Consider the following 20,846-nt stretch of genomic DNA (forward strand, 5'->3'; position numbering starts at 1 on the left):
TATATTACTAAGATAGATGTCTAAGGCAGTCTATCATTTGAAACAAACGATCTTTTCTTATTACAAATATAGACGATTATGCAATTTTTGAAGTGTTTCCTCTTTTTAGAAAGAACTACATTACTAAAAAATTAGCATAGAGAAAACTTGAAATTAATTAAAATCTGCCACTATAGTGACTAGGAGCTTTGCCTAATCAAAGTAAGAAATAAACAAAATTTGCAGAGTTAGCTGATTTTGCCTGACGTACACAAATGCACTCCCAGTCTTCCCTGGCTGTCTACAACGAGATCAGAAGTAATTTAGTGTGAGTCAGGTGGAGGTGAAACAAAACAGTCAAATGTACTTGTATTTGCAAGCAGTGTCCATCAAAATCCTCCAAGAATGGCTGGATTTGAGTAAATGCTGAGCTTTTCATAAACATTCACTGATCTAGCATACCAGATACAGTCCAGAGAATCTTGCTCTATACAGATAAGCAGAATTTCATTTAATCTTAATATTCAGAGACTGAATTCCTTTTACTTGTCCAAGTGTAACACCACAATGGTTATGTAAACTGATGCTTATATTGAGATGTTATTTTCACATGCATTTTGATGCCATATGTAAACATCAAAGAAGTGTAATAACCATCCTTAGTAGAGGTCCCAGTTCCATTTAGGAAGAGAAAATATTGTGATTTTTTTTTTTGACAAAATAGCAGGGTGAATTTAGATTTTTACACAACTAAATTGCAGTTTGTAACTGAAAGTAACAGATTCAATTAGAAATGGGGTAACAGTAGATTTGTTGCCTGACTCTACCAATAATTGCCTTAATATACCATTCACTTGTTAATGATGTTATCAATTATTTTACTATAAATTAGCTATTGTGAGCTTCAGGTCTTTTTGCAATGCCTGTGTCAGATCACAGCAGCATAAATCAAACTCCCATCTCTTTTTACATCCATAACCATAACGTATGGCTTTTATTAGGAAATGTTAAGTATCCTATAATGTCTTCTTAATGGACAATGTGTGTACGTGTTGATGAGGAAAGCCATCTTCCTTCATGCAAAATATTAATGCATGTGGCCTACGTCTCCATAGATACAAGTTAAAGAATCATATTTAACCCATTAAATATTGAGTACTCATATTTATCCAGTCTTAACAATCCTCTAAGGAAAGGACAAGTTAGAGGTAAATCAGGAGTTGAATTCGTAACAGGTATGCACAGGAGATTGTGAATAAATGGTACATCATCCCCTCAAAAAAAGACCCCAACAAAACCAAATCATTTTATAAAACACCTACTGCTAAATAAAAATACCTGTAGAAAATTTATATCCTTCTAGAATTCCAGCCTGTGCATCACAAAGACTCCTAATATTTGTTACAAATTTTTGTCCTTCTCCTAAAATATTATAATGCCTCCAAGAAAAAGAGTGTTTTAACCTCTGTATCCTTTTCATTGGGACAACATAATCCATTTGGCTTTCAAACCATTTCCCAAAACCTTGAACAAGCACGTTACTTTCACTTGAAATGTATTTTACCAACAGATCCCTGGGTACCAGAGAGATCTGCTATTCAGATTGCCTGCTGACACTGGGCTTGATTAATGGAAACCAAGCATTTTGAAGAATACCCTCCAACCTTGCCTTCCCCTTTCCATGTTCCCTTGGCAAAAATCAGGTATTTGAAAGCTGCAATACAACAGCATCATCTTTCCATCTTGTGGCAAATATTCTATTATTCCTTTATCCTCCATGCTGTTTAAAGGGATTAATTTAAAATATTAACTCCTTTGTTCACAGAGAAAGTCTCCAAGGGGTGTGCAAACAAGAATCTTTAGAATTGCAGCAAGATATAACTCCAGGCTCTGCTCCAGCTTTCCTCATTCATTCAGTTTGCAGACCTGGTGTCTCCCTGCTGGAGATCTCTGCTCAGACCAAGTCTCCAGCAGCTGCTATTCCACCACCCATTCATACACAGCCAGCTCCCCTCTCCCTGCTCCTTGCATTTCCACTTCTCTCTCCTCCATCCATCCATCCATCCAATTTTCTCCCTAATCTGATCTCACTTCTCAGGAACACTGACCACCCTCCCCCAGCAAAGCATCTCTCATCCCTACTGAGGGCTGGCAGAAATTAAGGTGTAACAAAGGTACATTTAAGAGTAGAGACTGTGCCAACCAATTTCTTTATGAAGGCACTATCCTCCGGTTTCCCTAGTTATCAATTTTACTATCTTGGGAGTTAATCCTGCTGCTGTTCCTGAAGCAAATGTTTTCAGTACTTTTGATTTCAGCAGAATCAGGCCCTAATTAATGTAATTATTCTCAAAGCATGAGGCGATACCTACTTGAAGCAGTCGGATGACTGTTACAGACCATTTTTATCCACACTTCTGCTGTGAACTGCACCAGTGTGCATTCCCTTCCCAAAACAATCGCAGGAACCAGGAGGGGAGGAGTTGTCCTTCAGTAGCAGGCAAGAAACCTGTCAGACACAGTGTCCCTTCTACATGAATGAAACCTTTCCTCTGATTAATACTTTGCATTTACCACAAGGGAAATAGTCACAGAGCGAGCAGCTGAATTGCCCATTTTCAGATGTTCATAAATATTTAACTTGCTATGTATGAGAAAAGAGAAAGGCACTGACTCCCTTTCCAGTCCAGGCTGAAACTCTCCAAATCCCCTGGTGCCACTGGGAATGCCTGCTCCCATAATCCTTTCTCCATCTCGTAAAGGGGAGAGAGCCATTAGCTTGTAAGAGGGCTGCACAAGGTGTCTTTCTTTACTGGGGGATGTCTGACTGTAAAAATCTATGCATAGAGGGAAGTTACCTGGTGTAATGGAGACCTCTCTGGCCCATGACTGGGACCCTGCCCCAGCTGCTCTATGAGTTTTAGGAGCTATTAGAAAATAAGGGTCTCTGGAGGGGCACATCTGAGAACGCAAGCTCAGGCCTTGGTGTCTACTAGTTCCACATGCATGGGGCCTGCTTGGGAGTGTGGGTTACATCCCCACAGACAGCACGTGATTTTTGTATGGCCACACACATGGATGCCTGCTCTGCTCTGACAGCGGAGAGAACCCTGGTGATGCTGGGAGGAAGTTGGGACCACAGGGAGGTTTGAGTGTTTTGATGAGGATGCTGATTGCATGGCTTACCCTTGCATATCTGGAGGAGTAGGGATCCTCAAAGAGTGCCCAGATGCGGGGCTGCCACCGTCTCCAGAAGCCCCCAGACCTGCCATCTGGGGAGTCACTAAGTGCTAGGCGTTTTGTCATCTCCAGTTCATCTTCACCATCACCAGAGTCTCCGGTGCCATCTATGTCTCCGTCCTCAGCACTGCTATCCAGGGGAGCCCCACCAAAGCTGTCCAGAGCCTCTTCGGCGTCGCGGTGCTGCCGGTAGGTCATCCAGCAGCAGGGCTCCACATCGGTCTCATCGATGCCCCAGAAGGCCAGCTCCTCCTCATACAGGGGCCCGCACACGTCCGCGGGGCAGTGCAGCTTGCCGGTGCGGTAATAATTCAGGATGTGGGCGAAGACGCCCGGGTGCCGGTCAAAGAAAAACTCATCCGTGCGGGGGTCATAGTCAAAGTGGCTGTGGGCATCGGGCTCAGCGATCCAGGCCAGCCGCGTGCCGGGCAGGGTGCGCAGGGTGCTGCGGTAAGTCTGGTGCCTAGTCCCTCCCACGTTGATCACAATGCGGTCGCTCTCGTCGCCCTGGCCCATCTCGTCTCTTATTAGGCATGTCGCAGACTCATCCAAGCAAGCACGGCAGGCAGCAAGCCCGTCAGGGGACGGCCGCTCGGCGGCAGTCGGTGCCTAAGCCGAGCCCCGCTCCGGGCCCGCGGGGGCGAGGGGCCCCGGCCAGCCCCGCTCCCCCGGGGCCGCTCCGAGGCGATGCCGGTGGCGGTGGCTCCCGGCGCTGCGCCGCCTCCGTCTGGAGTCAGACGCTCGGGGTCCGCGGCAGCTGCAGCCGCGGCGGAGGGGCAGGGGCAGGGGGGGCCATGCTCCGGGAGCGCGGGCGCTGCGGTGCCGGAGGGGGAGGGCCTTTCCCTGGTTGGATGTGGCCAAAAGCACAAGGGAGGAAAAAAAAAAAAAAAAAAAAAGGAAAAAAGAAAAGGGGGGGGGGGAAGAGAAAAATCACGGCACCCGCGCTGCCCACAGGTGCGCGGAGCTGCGGGGCGCCGGTGCTGGCTGCAGCCCCCGCAGGGAACGCGGGGCTGTGCCCGCGCCCCTCCCGGCGGTGCGGTTGGGGGGCGCCGCCGGTGCTGAAGGGACAGCGCCGCGCTCCCGCCGCCTCCGCCCCTGCGCCCGGCCGGCCCGGGTCGAGCGCTTGCCGGTGCGGGCGGCGGGACCCGCGGCGCTGCCGCTCGCTGCTCCTCCCGCCGCTCCTCCCGCCGCCGCCGCGCCGCTCGGTGCAGCCCGCCCGCCGCCGGGCACCGCCGCGCAGGCGCCGCTCCCGCCCGGGTCCTGGCGCGGGCCGCGCCCGCCGCCGCGCCGCGCCCGGGGCGCCGCTCCGGGACCCGGGGCCGCGGGCAGAGCCCCCGCCCCGCTCACCTTCCCGCGGCCCCGCGGCGGTCACACCGAGCGTCCCCTGACCCTCTCGGGCACCACTGGCATGAGTCACGGCTGTGCTCGTCCTGCCTGCGCCGGACCGGCTGAAGGGCAGGATTCAAGATCTCCCCAGGGGTACCCAGGGTTGTCCCTTCCAATCACGTTGTGCTTTTACTTGGTTCCACACACCCACACCATTTCTTCGTCTTTTCCTACTGTTCACTAGGTTGTTTTTCCTAACGCCTGTGTTGGTAGGACGTTGCAATTTGGGTTTGTGTTTTTTATTCTTTTTTTTATGCTCACCAAATCACAAATAATGGTAAGGGAAGTTTCAAAAACCCCCCAGTTCCTGTCTTGCAAGGAGCTTGAAGAACAGCCAGAAGATGGTTGTGTGGAAAGGAAGTAAGAGAGGTATGTAGAAGTGTTTTGTATTTTATTTTATTTGCTGCCATCGTCTTAGAAGGAATGGACTTATGGGAAATCCTGGAGAGGTGAGCTTTTGTGGATTGAGCATGGGAGGTCATGTCATGATGAACGGGATAGGCTGGTGAAACATACAATTGAAAGGTACCTGGTTAGGGAATGCTGATGGAATGTACAAGTGGTACGGACAGCACAACGCTGAATGGAAGAGGGCAGACCAGGGGAATGCAATTGGGCTGAACTTGCAAGTAGGAAAGAAATTCAGATGTGTGGCAACAGCAGGTGAAGAACAAGTGGAAGGCTGTCAAGGAGCAATCGGTGTGCTCAGGTTTGTAAGACGAGGTGTTTGGTCACCTGCAGCTTCCATGCAAAGAGTGTTGCATGGTTGGAATGCAGAGAAGAAAACTTTGCAGTAGCTGTGGTGAGACATTCCAAAGAGGTCTAACCAGCAGATTTATCTGTGAAAATGGTAACAGACTTTAAGCTGGTGCTAAAAGGAAGGCCTGGAACCTGGTGCTATTTGTATGTGACTCTTGGAAATAGGGAGGGAAGACAGCAAGAATGGGAGTATGTTACTCGTATCAGCTATGAATGAGAAATGGGAAAGTGAAGCTAAATCAAGGCAACTCTGTACTTCAGCTAGCATAAACTGATGAAAAAATCTCCAGGAAGAGATGCCAGACAGCAGCTTCAGCACTGGGACTGAACAGAGGCAGAAAGGTTGATGACAGAGGGAGAATCTGAGAATCACAAGTACAGAAACACTATCTAAAATCCTTGAGAATTGCCAGCCAGAGGACACAGAGGGAAAAGAGGGCTGTGAACCCAAGCCTGGCATTAAGAAAGGAAAAGAGGATGTTGACTCACTGACAGTAATAAAACATGTGAAAATTTCTTTAAATCATAGTAAACGCCTATTTTTGATAATAATGGATCTGGGGACCAATGGGAAAGAACTGTAGGGTAGGTTCCGAGAGTTAATGAAGGCTGTGGAGAGCAGGTGACTCAGGAAGATGTTAAGAGCCTGTGAATCCTGGGCTTGTGGGTCCTTCTGGTCACAGCCACAACTATAAAGACTCTTTCCCAGCTCATTAGCTCCTGCCTTCCATGTTGCCTTTCCTGCAGTGAGTGATTCCTCTTTAGGAATTTCAGTGTTGGGATCTAAGGTGACTGTGGGAATGAGACATTGTGCAGCTTCACTTGCTTGGGCTTCCCCTCTTGTCTGGGGAACTGAAGGAGAGTGGTGCATGACCTCCTCATCTGGGAGTACGTGTTAAAAGCTAGAAAGCTTGATTAAAGAGAATGTTCATGGACTCAGGTGGGGAGGCCATGCTTAAGTGACCTGCAAGGTTTCTTTGAAGTTACTAAAGCTGTAATTGATGAAGCAGCATTGGTAGAAACAGAAGAGTTAGATGTTTCAAAAGACATGAAGGAGGGCCCCATATCAGAGACTGATGGGCAAGCAAGAGCTTGTGAGATCTGGAGCAAGGTAGCTACTGAAATAGTAGGTCTTTCAGAAATATAAATTGGAATGTAAGTTTAGACATAATTTTCATGTAGAAAATGAAAGACAATGTCATGTTTGAAGTTTATATTGAAGCTTGAGAGGGAAAGTGTTCAAAAATAATATCTTTATTTAACAGGGGTCATGGCACAAAATAACTGCATATTAAGGCACAAGGAGTTTGCTTTGCATGGTAGACTGCAGCATGATTTGCATTTGTTTGATTAGCCATAGTTAATAACACCACATAAATGGCTGTTGGTTTGCATGGAATGGAAGGTTTAAGACAGTTTAGCAGCTGCTGTGTCTGAGCAGAGTTTTGCTTAAAGTTTGCCATATAGCAATATGAAATTCTAGTTTAATTTTAAAAAGTATTTTTTCATAATTAGAAATGTTTGGATTATGATAGACAAATAAAATAATCTAATTTTCCTAGTTCCTACTTGCAGACAAAACTTCCTATGGAATTATGATTAATCCCAAACTTGACAGTAGCACTCCTGTCCTCTTAGTCCCATAAAAAAATAAGAATATTATAACTGGATTTTATTCTAGTTTATGTTTGACATCTTTAAATCCTTAAACATCTGGTTTATATTTGATATCTTTAAGGAGGGTTTTATATGAAGGTGAATGTGTGAGTGTGTGAGTCTCCAAGTTGTCTAGCTTTTCTGTGATTCAACTTGTCATTTTAAGTGTACTTATTAATTAATTTTAGTAAGTTTTGCACATTAAAAAGAACTAAACCAGCATTAATACTGCTGGGAAACCTCTGTAGGAAGTACAGAGTTGGCAGGTTATCCAAACAGTTCACAATCTGTTTGGAAAAGGATTATGGTATAGCAGCAGCAGCAGCTGCAGATGGTGTTACCAGAAAAATTTTAAATGCATTAAAAGCCGTTCACCTTGGAAATACATTTTTTTCCCTGAACTGATTCTAATAACTAGTGAGAGATTTTGATGATCATCTACACTGAGCTGGGGTTGACCAAAATCTGGCATAAGTGAGGAAAATAAGCTGTAGAGTTTAGGAAAGTCTCTGTGAAGGTCTCTTTTGTGGCATGCCTACAGTCAGGACAGTATATGTGCACTTTGAGCAGTCCTGTTGGTCTATCTATAATTTTAACTATTCTTCTAACTCAGAAGTTTTAGTGGCAATAGTGGAAGAATAGCTTTTAGCCATAGATGTATTTTAGTTTCAAATCTGGTGTTAGGTTGCCTCACTGTTCTGATGACACAGGAAGAGCAAGTCCTTCTTTCCCCTCTGTATCTGGTGTACTGGGATCACCTTTGTGCCCTATACTTCAGCATCCTCAGGGGAATCATATACAAGAAAAGGTAGGTTGTCTTTCAGATAGAAGTCTAAATTCTGTCTACAAACTAAAAAAAAAAAAGTAGTGGGTTCACATGCTATTCTTTTTTTCATCACCCTGCTCTCTACTTCTTTAGCTGAGAACTGCAGTGAATTCTGACTCCAAAGGAGCTTTCTTCTCAATGTGGGAGATGACTGAGCATGTATTCCCTAACTCTTCTAAACTTAGTAACTCATTAATTTGAAGTGAAAGTTTAGCCTTTTTCTAAAATTTTATTTAATTATATTCATTATTGTATGAAGATATTTTGCCTCTTGCCGAAGACTCTGGATTGACAGATCCCAATCCCAGGGTTGTATAGGCACAGAAATGTACATCAGGAGGCTTTGCTGTATGCTTTGGTGCTCTATTAGTGTATCAAGAGTACTTGATTCTGCACTCCTCTGTAGCCTCTTCTTTCACTGGGTTTTCTAGTGAGGACCCCAACAATGGTGACTGCTGAAGAAGCTCCCACCCCTGAAATGTAAGCCTAGCTCTGACTTCATCACTCAGTTTCTCTTCAAAGAAAAAGAATGACCCATTGTAACAATATGAGGAAGAAAATGAGATGTTGAGAGAACCTGTGGCTTTGTGCACAATTATGAATAAAACTGGAGAGTACTTTCAAAATGTTTTAAGGCTGGAGGAGGCTGAGAGAATTATTTGTAAGTTATAACCTCAAAAGAAAAGGCAGGCAGAGTTGCAAGACCAGTTTTGCAACACTTGAATGCTATAATTCAGCCTGTGCTGTTTTGTATTAAATTCACGACAACTCAACAGTATTTCAGTGCAGTTCTTTATCAGTTTTAGATTACATCATGCTGTGAATTGCTCTGTTAGCACTGACCCTTGTAAATCATTTGGTTTGAGGTCTTCAAATGGAAAGCTGTGATGGACTTAGCATGCAATGTACTCATTTTGTCCTTGAAAATAATTTAAAAATAAAGCAGCTGCAATAACATAGATGTTATTAGTTTTCTGAAAGGCTAGATTTACCCCTCTGAATTGTCATTAATTGGATGAAAGCCTTTCATAGAAAGAATGAGAATGGAGAAAAAAATTGTGGGTTCATGCTTGCTGTTGACTGAGGGAGTTATAGAGATGTTGCATGTCTGAAGAGATGTGTAGCCCAAAGCCTGATGCAATTCTTTGCATGTCACGATGCTTTTAATGAGAGTAACCAAAGCAGCAGAAGTTATGGCTAAATGCTTGTTCCTGCACTGTTATAGCTGGATTTTTTTTTTATTCTTAATTACTTCAGTTTTGCTTGACTACGTACTTCATTCCCATCTATGTTTTCCAACCACTGCATGGCTTTGTTTGAGCTGGGAAGAATTTGCTGTACTCTGCCTGATGAGTTGCACTTGTTCATCCATTTCTACTGGACTGACATTTCTGAGTGAAAGTTCTTTTTGTTTTGCAAATTCTTTTGGGATCCTTCAGAAAGTGGGCATCAAACTGTGAGATAAATGGAAGCTGCTCTGGAAAAAAATGGAAGCAATATTGTGACATGTTAGAGATCATCTTTGGTCTTTACCCACTCTGTTAACTAAGAGAAACTCCCACCTGAATCCATTTGGTTTTGCTGAAAATTGATGGGAGATGGAGCCGAGCAGATACAGTTGATGGAGATGGTGCCCACAAGTAAGGCGAGGTGGTGTTCTGCTGCTTGCTGAAGGACTAGGGAGATTTCCAAACTGTTTTACCTGTAGGGAAGAGAAGACTGCACCTTCCTGGCAAAAAGGGCAATAAGCACTGCAAAAAACTGCTGAGTTGTCTGTCTCACCCCCAGCTCCTTAAATCTGGAGTGCAGCTGGTCTGGGTGAGGCACTGAGCTTCTTTTGGAGCACATCCTCGAGTCAAGGCTGTAGTAAAAGTGTCGGGTTTTGTCTTTGATGAGACATTCCCCAAAACAGAAGTAGTTGCTCCTCAAGAAATCATGGAGCTAAATCATAGCAAAATCTACTTCAAGTATCCAAAATTAGGCATACAGCTAATGCGCTACTTTGTTCCAATGCTGTGTTATGGAAGGATATAGATTTGTCCCTTGTCTTCTTCATGCTGATCTAGGTGTGATCCAGCAAAAATCCAGCTGGTGATGAGGAAAATTGAGCTTACAATTGGAAGTTTCCTGTCAGCACATGACAAAAAAACCCTTATCTAAACTCATTACTACGAGCTGAGCTCAGTCATCCTGAGGGCTCTGAATCTGCATTGCCAAAAGAGGGCACATAGGTTAGAACCATTTAATTCCTACCATCTACTACAGCTAGAATTTCAGAAAAGGCCAGGGACTTGGCTTTATTTTATTAGTTGATTTGTTTTGGGGGTCCTAAAAGGTCCTTGACTTTCTCAGACTGGCCTAGTCAGCCTTTTCTGAAAACAAAACTCTACTAATGCTGTCATTATGTTTTTAAGATCTCAGCCAATTTGCAGGTGCATGAACATAGCAACAGACACAAACACATAGATACAGACATATGTATTTCACAACTACTATATACAGAATACAGAACAGGAGGTGCTAGTCTTTTCTTGAAAAAGGCATGCAGCTCTCAGTGCTGCAAGTGTATCTTTTTCATTTAACCACCAAAAAACCAGAAAAAAATAGGGTCTATTTCTGACCAAGGAGTATGAAATATGTTCCATTTTATAAAATGTATATGCTTGCCCATCAGTTGACTATTTCTCTAATACAACAAAATAATTAGAACATTTCTTAACTTTTTTTTACTGAAATGAGAACTTTATTGAATAATTCACTTTTCACAGCTGTTATTACTTCTTCAGCCTACTCTGAGTAACTGAAATGTCCTCAGACAGATGCGAAAATGGCCTGTCTTTATTGTTACAAATGATTTGTAAAACTTTAGATGTTGAAAGGTAAGAGTAGTTTAAATAAATCTCAAGAATGCTGACTCAAAGGTTTAATGCATTGCTTAAATCCCTTGATTAACCCAGCTTCTCAATATTTGACATGAATCAATAACTCTGAGATGTCTTTTTTGTTCTCTATTTTGTAAATATTTACACAGCCAGTCCCATGAAATATAACATTTAATCCTGTTGAAGTAATTATTTGAATGCTACATATGAAGAGATACAAAGTATAATAGTTCCAATGATGCTAGTTAAATAATTGGCACTAAGGATGAAGTCTGCTGCATTTCTTTTGTCAAGAGCCAGGATTTATACAATATAAATGTGAGTAAATGGAAAGCAAAATCCACTTTCTGTCCCAAATCTTGGACCAGCTGCTGGGAATGCAGGTTTCTTTATCCTGTCTCTTGCCTGGGCCTATGCCTTAGCATTAACAGCAGCCTTTTGTTCCAGTTAAATGAAGTGTTGAGAGCTAGAAGAAAGGCAATAGGGAAGGGATGGCACCTCTCTTAGTTTGTCCTCTGCCTTTCCCTTCTGGGACACGCTATAATGAATGGTTTCTCCACTTCAGGAAGCAGGAACATGCTCTACCCAGAGTTTCCAGGACCTGGGGAAGACTTCTGTAAAAATCCCAGTGCAATAGGATTATACCAGCCCTCCAGACTGTGGCTGGAAATCCTGGTAAGATTTGCATCAGGTTTGTATTTAAATTATTTCACTTGAGGCACAGTGATATGGTTGTTCCTATGACACTGCACTTTTAGTCTTTGTTTACTGATTCAGCCTGATTCATCTGTGGGTTCTGCCAGGTTTTGCAGTTGTAGTCTTTGCCTCTAGGTAGCCCAGTGGTAGAAGGAGTTGGGAAATAATGAGGAAGCAGAGAAGAATCACAGTGGGACAAGATATTCAGAGTTGGCCTGCAAGAAATCAGAGTTGGGTCTTCCTTAAGAAATGCTCCATTCTCAAACAAAATTGGACCTTTCTGCTCTTCTATGATGGATTCTCATCCTAAGAGGACCTACAATAGCATGCTTATTGGTTTTCCTATGGAGCAATGAGAAAAAAAGGAGGGTCCAGCTCTCAAATCTATAATAGAGACTTTTTTTTCTTTAAAAAATTTCCAACTGTAATAAAAAATACAATAGATTTCTACAGGTTCTTCTGAAATTGTTCTCCAGCTTATCCTGCCTGTTAAAAAGTGGAGAAAATGGTGTTTTGTATGGTAGCAATTCAGGAGGTGGGCAGAGATGTTTCTTAATTGCTTTATCAAGCCAAGCACCTTCAGAAGCCTTCATTATACAGAAAGGTCTCCATGCAGAAGTGCTGCTGTGCCCAGTTTGACCACGGCCTAATCCAAGCAGACACATGCATGCTGCAAAGGACAGTGCACCACAGAAAAGGTGATGGGGCAAGTCAGTGAAATTACTCTCAGTTTTCCTGAGCTTATGCTTGTAAAGCCCTTAGGAGGTATTTTAATCAATATAACCACAAATATGTATAATTCTGGCCAGATCAAAATCCATATGATTGCATTTGTGTTACTAATGGAATCTTGTTCAACTATGTTTCCATATTCTGTTGTATTGCTTCTCTTATTGATTATTTCTCCCCTCTGAACCCTAGGCTGAATAGGATCTGCAGAACGCTGCTTATACTTAGGGATGTACTTTCAGGTACTTTGGGACTGAAAAAAAAAAGATCTGAGCAGAAGTTTGCATTTTTGGGTACACTTGAAAGTTTTGAATGCCCAAGAGATTAGAGAGGATTTGGTCCAGTTGAAAATCAGGCTAGAGAAAATATATCAAAGCATAAATTAAAACTTTCAAAGATAAAAATATAAAACTAATCATCTTGGTTAAGAAAAAATAAAATCTTTTGCTTAGTCTGGCCAATTAATGTTAATGTGTAGATATCAAGTTAACAAGTACATTAAATAGCAATGGGACAAATTAAGAGAGGAGCCTTAATGTGCACAGACATTTGCTCAGTCAACCAAAGTTCCTAAAGGCTCAGCTGCAAGTCTGGAAACATAACCACTGATGTCTAAAATAGATTTTTTTTTTTTCCTCCCTCTCCATTTTGTGTTTTACCACAGAACCAAACAAAAAAAGGCTGCAGGTAATGATCATGGAGTGCTTGAAGGGCATCTGTCTGCCCTCATCACAAAGTGAAGGTATGCCAGACGCTTTTAGCTGCAAAACATACATGCAGGAATCACTGTGTAATTCAGCTGTGAGGAGTAAGTGATCTGATCAATCTTTTCTGTATCTCTTGCTCACAATAATTATTTGTATTTAAAAGAAGGAATAATGTTTTGGCACCCACATTTGAGGAATAGTTGGTTTGGGGTTTCTTTTTCCCCTTAGGTGCAGAGCGGAACTCAGAATTTTTATGGCAAAAAGAGGCCAGAGAGCAGATGAGGTGAGATGACAGATTGGGGTAAAACATGAGCAGCCAGCTCACAACAAGCAAGTTCATTGCGTGACAATCTTCCTGCTCTTCCCTGGGGAGTGAGCAGAATGGTTCAAGAAGGAGCAGATGGAAACAGCTGCCAACAGATGAGTACTGGAATGGATTCAAGCCACCCTGCTTGCTGGAACTTGAGAGTTTTTGATGGCCTGAGCTTTCCCAACCACAGGTATCTAAAATTTGGGACCAGGCAGCTGTCTGTCATTTCGTATTTATGAGGACCAGAAGAAAACTCCACTGTTGTCTATGGTGTGGGGAATATTTTAAGCTGTTGTTGCAGATGGTACTAAAGATAAAAGAACCCTACTAAGATATTTTTCATGAATGTGTCTATCTCATAGTCCATTCACTCAAAATGGTTTTTCTCTTGACCTTGAGCTGAGATTTAACAGGTGGGTAAAAGATAAATTTAGGAAGGCCAGTGACACAATGCTGACACTTTTATGTCTTCCTACATAATTTCAGGCGTGCCATAAAGAATACTAAATGGCAAAAACTAAAGTGTCCTTGGCAAACAAACAAACAGAATAGCACCCTGTGATATTTTTACCTTTGTTTCCCCTTACCACACACAGTTTTTACTCCCACAGAGCTTGAAATATTAACCCAGCATGTTAATTTATTTCTTCCAGAGTTGCCCTGACCATTGCATTTAACGTCTCTCTTGGAAGTACTTCAAACCAAGTGGCTGGCTCCATCTCTAGCTTTGTTAATTAGGCACATTACTTTGTTGCTTTTTTTTCTTATCGCTTAATGTAATTGGTATTTGTGAAGCTTTTGAAAAGCGTGTTTGGGACTACATTTTGTGCAGCTGGCTTTCAACTGCAAGCTGTTTCAAGTGTGTAGTTCTGCAGAGGACAGCCTTTGAGAGTGTAGAGCATGAGTGCCTAGCACATACCACGCTTACTTTCCAAAGGGAACAAAGGGATGTAAGTGTGACCTGTCCCATACAAAGGAACACGTGTGACACATGAACCCCCTTGCATCCATTTGTATTTCTATGGCATTAAATCTGTAATGAGAGTATTACGTGCCTGGATGAAGAATGGGTCTCCCTTGACAAGCTGTTGTATAAATGCTTTGCTCTGTGATGCTCTTCATCCCAAACTTTAGTCCAGATATCAGGATGCCTTGCCATATAGACACAAAAGCCTGTAGCTTTTCCATGAAAATGCATATTTGAGCATCTAAATTCAAACCATGAGCTTGTACTTGCTGTAATAATCCCAACAGCTAAGGGTACCAATATACTGTGTCAACTGCCAGCAAGACTGATGAATTTACACTGAGTAGAAATTCGGCTCATTGATTTCAGTTGTTGTGGTATGGAATGATACTCTCTACCTGAGCTGAGAGAGTTAGATGTGAGGGGGGGGAAAAAAAGGAATGTATGGTACATTAAAAAAAAAAAAAAAAAAAAAAAAAAAAAAAAAAAAAAGGATGTCTAAGTCTTGTTTTACATGGAAATGCTGCCCTCCGGTGGCTTGGAGAAAAGCCTACACGCTGCTTGTTCAGTAGTGTACTTTCACGCTGCAGCAAGCAGCAGCTCTCAAATGTGGATTGTCTAGGTTCCTGCCTCAGGAAACTCACGGGTGCCATAAAAGCAAGTAAAAAAATTAAGAACAAAAAATTTATTGCTTCATTTGGTTTAGGATTCAGAAGCAGAGCATTGATGTGAAATAAAGGAATGTTGTGTGGCCAAAGTATAAAGGGAATCATAGAATGGTTGTGGTTGGAAAGGACCTTAAAGATCATCTCGTTCCAACCCCTCTGCTATGGAAAGGGACACCTCTTACTAGATCAGGTTGCTCAGAGCTCCATGCAGCCTGGCCTTGAACACTGCCAGGGATGGAACACCCACAATATCCCTGGGCAATCTCTTCCAATGCCTCACCACCCTCACAGTAAAGAATTTCTTCCTAATAGCTAATCTAAACCTACTCTTTTTCATTTTGAAGCCATTCTCCTTTGTCCTATAACAACATGGTCTTTTAAATAGCCTATTTTCATCTTTCTTGTATTTTCCCTTCATGTACTTGAAGGTCACCCTGAAGCTATCTCTTTTCCAGGCTAAACACACCCAACTCTCTCAGCCTTTCCTTATAGGAGAGGTGCTTCATCCCTCTGATCATCTTGATGGCCTCCTCTGGACTTCCTCCAACAGGTCAATATCCCTTCTGTGCTGAGGAGGCCTTGAGCTGGAGGCACAGCTCCAGGTGGGATCACACTAGAGCCAAAGTAGAAAGGAAAATCACCTCCCTTGGTCCAGTGGCCAAGATTTGCGCCCTACTGAGGGACTTTGTCACCAGACAATGTCATTGTGATCCTGCTGTCATCTGCAGTTCCTCTGATCTTCCTCACCTGCCTTCTTGGCAAGCAGCCTGTCTGCCTCAGGACCACTGCTCTCAGCACAGGCCATACAATGCATCCAAACACCTTCCATTTTCTTCCTACTTTTGTCTTTATTTTTCACTTAAAGAAAATCAGAGTGGTGCCCCAAAATTTGTCGAGCAGTAAAAAAGCCAAAACCCAACCATTATTCTTATTATTCTTACATTATTAATATTATTCTTACAATTTTTTTCTCTGTTTCTGTAGGAGGTTCTTGGTAGGGAAGGAACTGGTATTTCCAATATATTTTTCTTGATGTTCCTAGTGTATGGGCCTCCAGGTACTGAAGACTGTGAATATTTTTGCTGTTTCTGCATCAACAAACCTTACATTATGGAAAGATGATAAAACAGAACATGGAGTTCACCAAGCAATGATTTCAGGAAGAAATGTAGTTAAATTTTTTCCCAGCAGATGTGGCTGTTGGACCAGAAAAGGCTCAAGGTCAGTTCTGGTGGGTTAGGGAGAACTGTGGAGATTGGGGCACCCCTTTTACTGCCATGGATATGCAGCACTAGGTGATAGCTGTGCTGAGACTCCCAAAAAAAACCAAAAACAAAAACAAAAAAAAAAACCACAAAAAACCAAACGACATTCCAATGAAAATTGCAACCTCCCTTAATCATGTGATTAAGTGGTTATTGTCTGTTAGAGATTTTAGTAAGTTTTTAATAAGTAGTTACAGTATTTGCCTTGCTATTGATAAATGTGAGGTTATACATTGAGTATTACATAAAATAGCACACTTGTTGATGTTGCTAATATGCCTGTAGATGATTAAAAGTTATTAGTATTGTAGAAACAAAAAGTGAGTTCTGTGCCATGTTGACTGTATTATTGGGAAACCCCTGAGGTTTTCCATCACCCCATGGTTACAGGATAGATCAGTTTTCACCATTAGCTTACAATGTTAAGGGTTTTATTCAGAAGTGGCTGTGTATGCAAAACATAGGTTTCTGGGTCCACAGGGAAATTTCTGGATTCCTCGTAGTTCTGTCAGACATGTTCCTCATTCCTGCTGGGTCTTGTGAGGGAAAAGACTATCTGATAGCTCTTCTCTACTGTGCTAGGGACCATCCCCTCCCTCATTAGCCCTGAAATGTCAAAAATGGAAAGGTCTCCACTTAATGACATTCCCAGTTGTGCAACAAGCCTGTGGAGAAGGGAGCATGCCGCATCCATCAAGGAGAGGAGGTTATGGCTGTTCAACAGTTTTACAAGAAAACCAGTGATTTGAAACGCTGAGGGAGGGTGAGCTGATAGTAAATAGCGCTTGATGAGGCACTTGGATGTGCCTCCCAAGATGATCTTCAGGTTGTGCAAATCTCTGGATTTGCACTCTGACTCTGCACAGGCCTTTTTACCTACTGCCTGTGAAGCCAAGATTGCCACACGCAAGTTGTGTGAAATGACCTTCATGCCATCTCCTGCTATCGCAGGCTCTGTGTCAGCCACTCATTGAGGAGCTGTTGTAGGCTTTCAGCACTATTGTGGGGGCAGTTTCTGGATGGTACTTTCAAGATCAGGTGAGCAATAAAGCCTGGCAGCTTGTTCAGAGGGTTGTGCTCTGGGGGATGGGCACATCTGAAAGCGTTGTGACAGAAATGGGTCAGTGACCAGAGCATGAGCAGAGGGTCACAGCAGGGAGTTTGTCCTGGCTTTGCACTGCTGCATGAACACTATCCCAGACAGTGTTGTGTGCAGTAGTCTGAAAATATTCCTACTGAAGCTGGAAATATTTCTACTGATTTCAAGGAAATTTTTAAACAAAAATGGAATATTAATTAATCCATTCATTAACATTCATGAGGTATGAGGTAAAAAAGTTTCCTTGTCTCTTTTGGATGTAATTCTTCTGAAGATGGCAGTTTTGGACCTTTGCACACTTTGAACCTTTCAATTATCTCTGCACAATATAAGATGTAAAATGAAAACTGCTTTTCTGTCCACTTCCAAGGGGTTTTTTTAAGGTCTTTATCTTGAGTTGAAAATGACAAGTCATTTTAGAAGAGCAGCATCTGGTGTGAAGCAACTGCCAATTTAATATTTCTTTAATATATTTGGATACAGATAATAAAATCTTTTTAAAGGGAAAACATTTACCAAGAATAGCTCATATATCTTTTACCTAAAATTGAATGTTCACTATGTGAAATACTTCTGTAGCAGTATTGCTATGATAATACAGGAAATGGTGTTTAACATTGTTAACATAAAATTTGCAATTTTATTGCACTTTGTTGTGGAACATTGAAAGTAGGAAAAAGATCCTCTTCATTCTCATACTGGCAAATGATCTGATGAAATGTAAAATCAGAGCACTTTTCGCATGTAAGTGAAGTATAAATTTATTCCTCTTCACTTTTTCCATAGCAGTGGTTTGAGTGAGATAAATCAGTAATGCTGGGTTTGTCAAGCAGCACTTTCTTAGGTTACCAAATCAAATCAAACATTCTTAAAATGTGCAGTTATCATTATGTTTGAAGACAGCTACTTTCCTTTATTTGTTTGTATCTGTATGCCTTTGCCTTTGGAGGCAGTGTTCCTCAGGAAACATCATGTTGAACCTGTGTGATATAAACTTTCAGACTAGCAGTGTGTGTTCAGAGCCTATGCTGGAGTGTTTCTGTAGACCAAGGTAGGCGGCACTTTGTCTTGTAGGATCAACCCTAAATACCTAAACTCATTTTCAAGAACCCAGTTTAAGAACCAAATGTTGGATCAGTCTTGCATATGCTCCTTGACTGTGTCAGAACTAAACTAAAACTCTGAATCCAAATATTACTATATATTTACTATATAAATATTTACATATTTGATATAAGTATTTACAAATATTACTATATATTACTAAAATATTTACTTATAGACTGGGCTATATTTCTATCAGTTACATGCTGTTCTCTTGATGCACAGGGCTTTGTTTTAAATATATTTCTTACCATAGAAATAAACAGGAAGAAATGGCACAGGGGAACAATTTTCCTTATCTAAGTAAAAGAAATAAATATATTTGTAACCTAAACATGTATTTACCAGTGCTGATGCCCTTTGGCCTTAGTCCAGTGAACTTTTCTCACTGACATCAATGGGAGAAAGAGGGCCTCTGCATAGGAAACCTATGAATATTTTTTCTTCATCATCCATCCATCTATTTTAGGATGTGCTAAATGCCTGTTCTCTGTTGTAACATTAACATCAGTATGTGGAAACTCGGGGGCTAAAATAAATCAGTGAAATGCAATATACATGACTTCACATGGAACTGCATGTACATTGTTGAGCACAAGTGCCCTGTGCCCACTCTGCCATGCCAGCCCTACAACCAGGTACCCCCCCATTGTGTCCCTCAGAAGTGGGGTGCAAGCAAGGCAGGCATGAACTCTGTGCTGCCAGCATGTCCAGAGCCTCTGTTATTCCTGAGCTGCCAAAATACTTTTTGGTTGCCATTTAATGGCAGTAAAATTGTTACTTTTACTTTTATGGGGATTAAAAGATATTATTTCACAAAAGCATTATTTTGGCTCTTTTGCATTGTGGACCTGATTGTTTGCTGAAAGCAATGCAAATTATATTGATGATGTGTGATGTGCTGATTTGTGAGGCAACTGTCTCTGCTTAGCTTTTATGAGGGATACAGACTTCCAACTAACCTGGGCCATTTTTCCCATCTTAGTAGGGACCCTCCTGATTTATGACAGTATGAATTATCACATTCTCAAATTAGTTTGATTTTTATTTTTAATGGAAAAATGAAAGGGGTAAGATCAGTCTTTACAGGCTGGAGTGTTTTCTGCCCACAGTGAATCAATGGGAGACCTTTACAAAGTTGGACTTTGATGAAGATGCTGAGTGGCCAGTCCTGCCTCAGAGTCTCCTCTGATCCATGGGAGCCTGGGCTGCTCCACAGGATGGTCCTGTGCCTTGGCACTGATTTATCATCCACCATGACCCCAAGCTCACGGATGAGGAAGGAATACCCATGGCTGCTACCATCCCTGCCCCTCTGGCTTCAGGTAAGTCACCAAGCTTGGAGCATGACTGCCCCAGGAAGAAGGAGAAGCAACTGCATTGCTCTGCTCAACACATGGCAGCTTGCTCCTCTCCTCTCCACAGAACATTGATCTTCAAGGCCATACGTGATAAAAGGAGTGGGAGACATTCCCTGGAATTAGCTGTTCCCTTTTTCTTTTTTCTGATTAAGGTAAGAGCTGCACAAACTCCCTCTTTAAGAATCACCTAACAGAGAATACAATGACTAGTCTGTCATCAAAGTATTTAGGGATGATGACGATACCTAGATTGGTTTTCAGTGTGTTTTTTGTTTTTATTTTACTGTGATGTTTCTACAAAATCTATAAAGCATAGGGATGTGATAAGAAACAGTTTGTAGTTGCTGGTTATTCTTGTCCAGATGCACAGAAATGCCCTGATTGTTTCTTTCCAATGACAACCAGCTCAGGGCTTAAAATTTTTCAGTTGCACAGCCAACTTTCAAGGTTACACATAGATACTGAATGAAACAGAGCCCACTGGTTATTTTTAGAGAGGCTCTAAACAAGAAGCAAATCCCTGGAGCAGTGCTGCCAGAGATGCATAAAGTTCAAATCCAAATTAAAACTGCCTATCTTTGGCCTACATTCCAACTTGAACTTGAGGAAAACTGTGATCTCTAACTTGAACTTTATGACAAAAACTCCTTTGCAATTAGTTTCTAATACCTGGGAATACATGAACTTGGTATCAACACTTGAAAAATAGAACTTGAATGAAAAATGTGAACACTTGTCCAAAAATGTAGTACATTTTCGTGAGTTTTGTATGGTTTCAGTAGCTGCACTGGAATTTGGAGAGTCTAATTTTTTTGTGGTTCTTAGTTTCAACACATCTTTGTAAGATCAAGTCCTACAATATAATTGTAAATTTTGAGGGCAGGAGGAGAAACATGCTTATTTATTGATTCCTCTAATAATGACTTGTGATGTTTAGGTTTAGCAGTGACCACAACAGAATATGAGGAAAGGAGACCCTTTGACAGCAGCATATTTATGCAAAGTAGTGCAACTGAAGCATGTTCTTGATTTCTTTGCTGAATCAGAGCCTGTATCTTCTTCCTGCCAAGGCAGAGATCTAATACCACTCCTAAATGCACTAGTAATTCTAGAAGCCCTAACGAAAGTCAAGATAACACCACAGATTTTATAAATAAGGGTCTTTATTTAGAATACTGTTGAAAACATTCTTGGCAACCACATCGTATAAAT

At 41.9% G+C, this 20,846-nt stretch overlaps 1 protein-coding gene and 1 long non-coding RNA gene across 7 annotated transcripts in view; one reads left to right on the top strand and one right to left on the bottom strand.

Annotated features, from left to right (window-relative positions):
• KCNC1 (potassium voltage-gated channel subfamily C member 1) overlaps positions 1-3,976 on the bottom strand; it is a 106,093-nt gene extending 102,117 nt beyond the window's left edge. The window contains exon 1 of one of the 5 annotated variants that reach the window (XM_077784271.1): positions 3,166-3,976. In XM_077784271.1, the coding sequence (XP_077640397.1) occupies positions 3,166-3,735 (570 nt within the window). In that variant the 5' untranslated portion in view covers positions 3,736-3,976. The remainder of the gene's footprint in view (positions 1-3,165) is intronic. The other 4 variants (XM_021525633.3, XM_021525630.3, XM_021525631.3 and 1 more) reach the window with 4 other exon arrangements.
• A 589-nt stretch (positions 3,977-4,565) lies between these two features.
• On the top strand, positions 4,566-20,788 carry LOC110468065 (uncharacterized). 2 transcript variants are annotated; one of them, XR_002464990.3, is made up of 5 exons: positions 4,566-4,974; positions 11,294-11,403; positions 12,818-13,360; positions 19,386-19,598; positions 19,699-20,788. It is a non-coding gene; the product is annotated as an uncharacterized LOC110468065 (long non-coding RNA). The 2 variants fall into 2 exon arrangements; XR_002464989.3 differs by having other exon boundaries at positions 19,386-20,788.
• Positions 20,789-20,846: the final 58 nt, after the last annotated feature.

This window comes from Lonchura striata, chromosome 6 (assembly GCF_046129695.1).
Source record: "Lonchura striata isolate bLonStr1 chromosome 6, bLonStr1.mat, whole genome shotgun sequence".
NCBI lineage: Eukaryota > Metazoa > Chordata > Aves > Passeriformes > Estrildidae > Lonchura > Lonchura striata.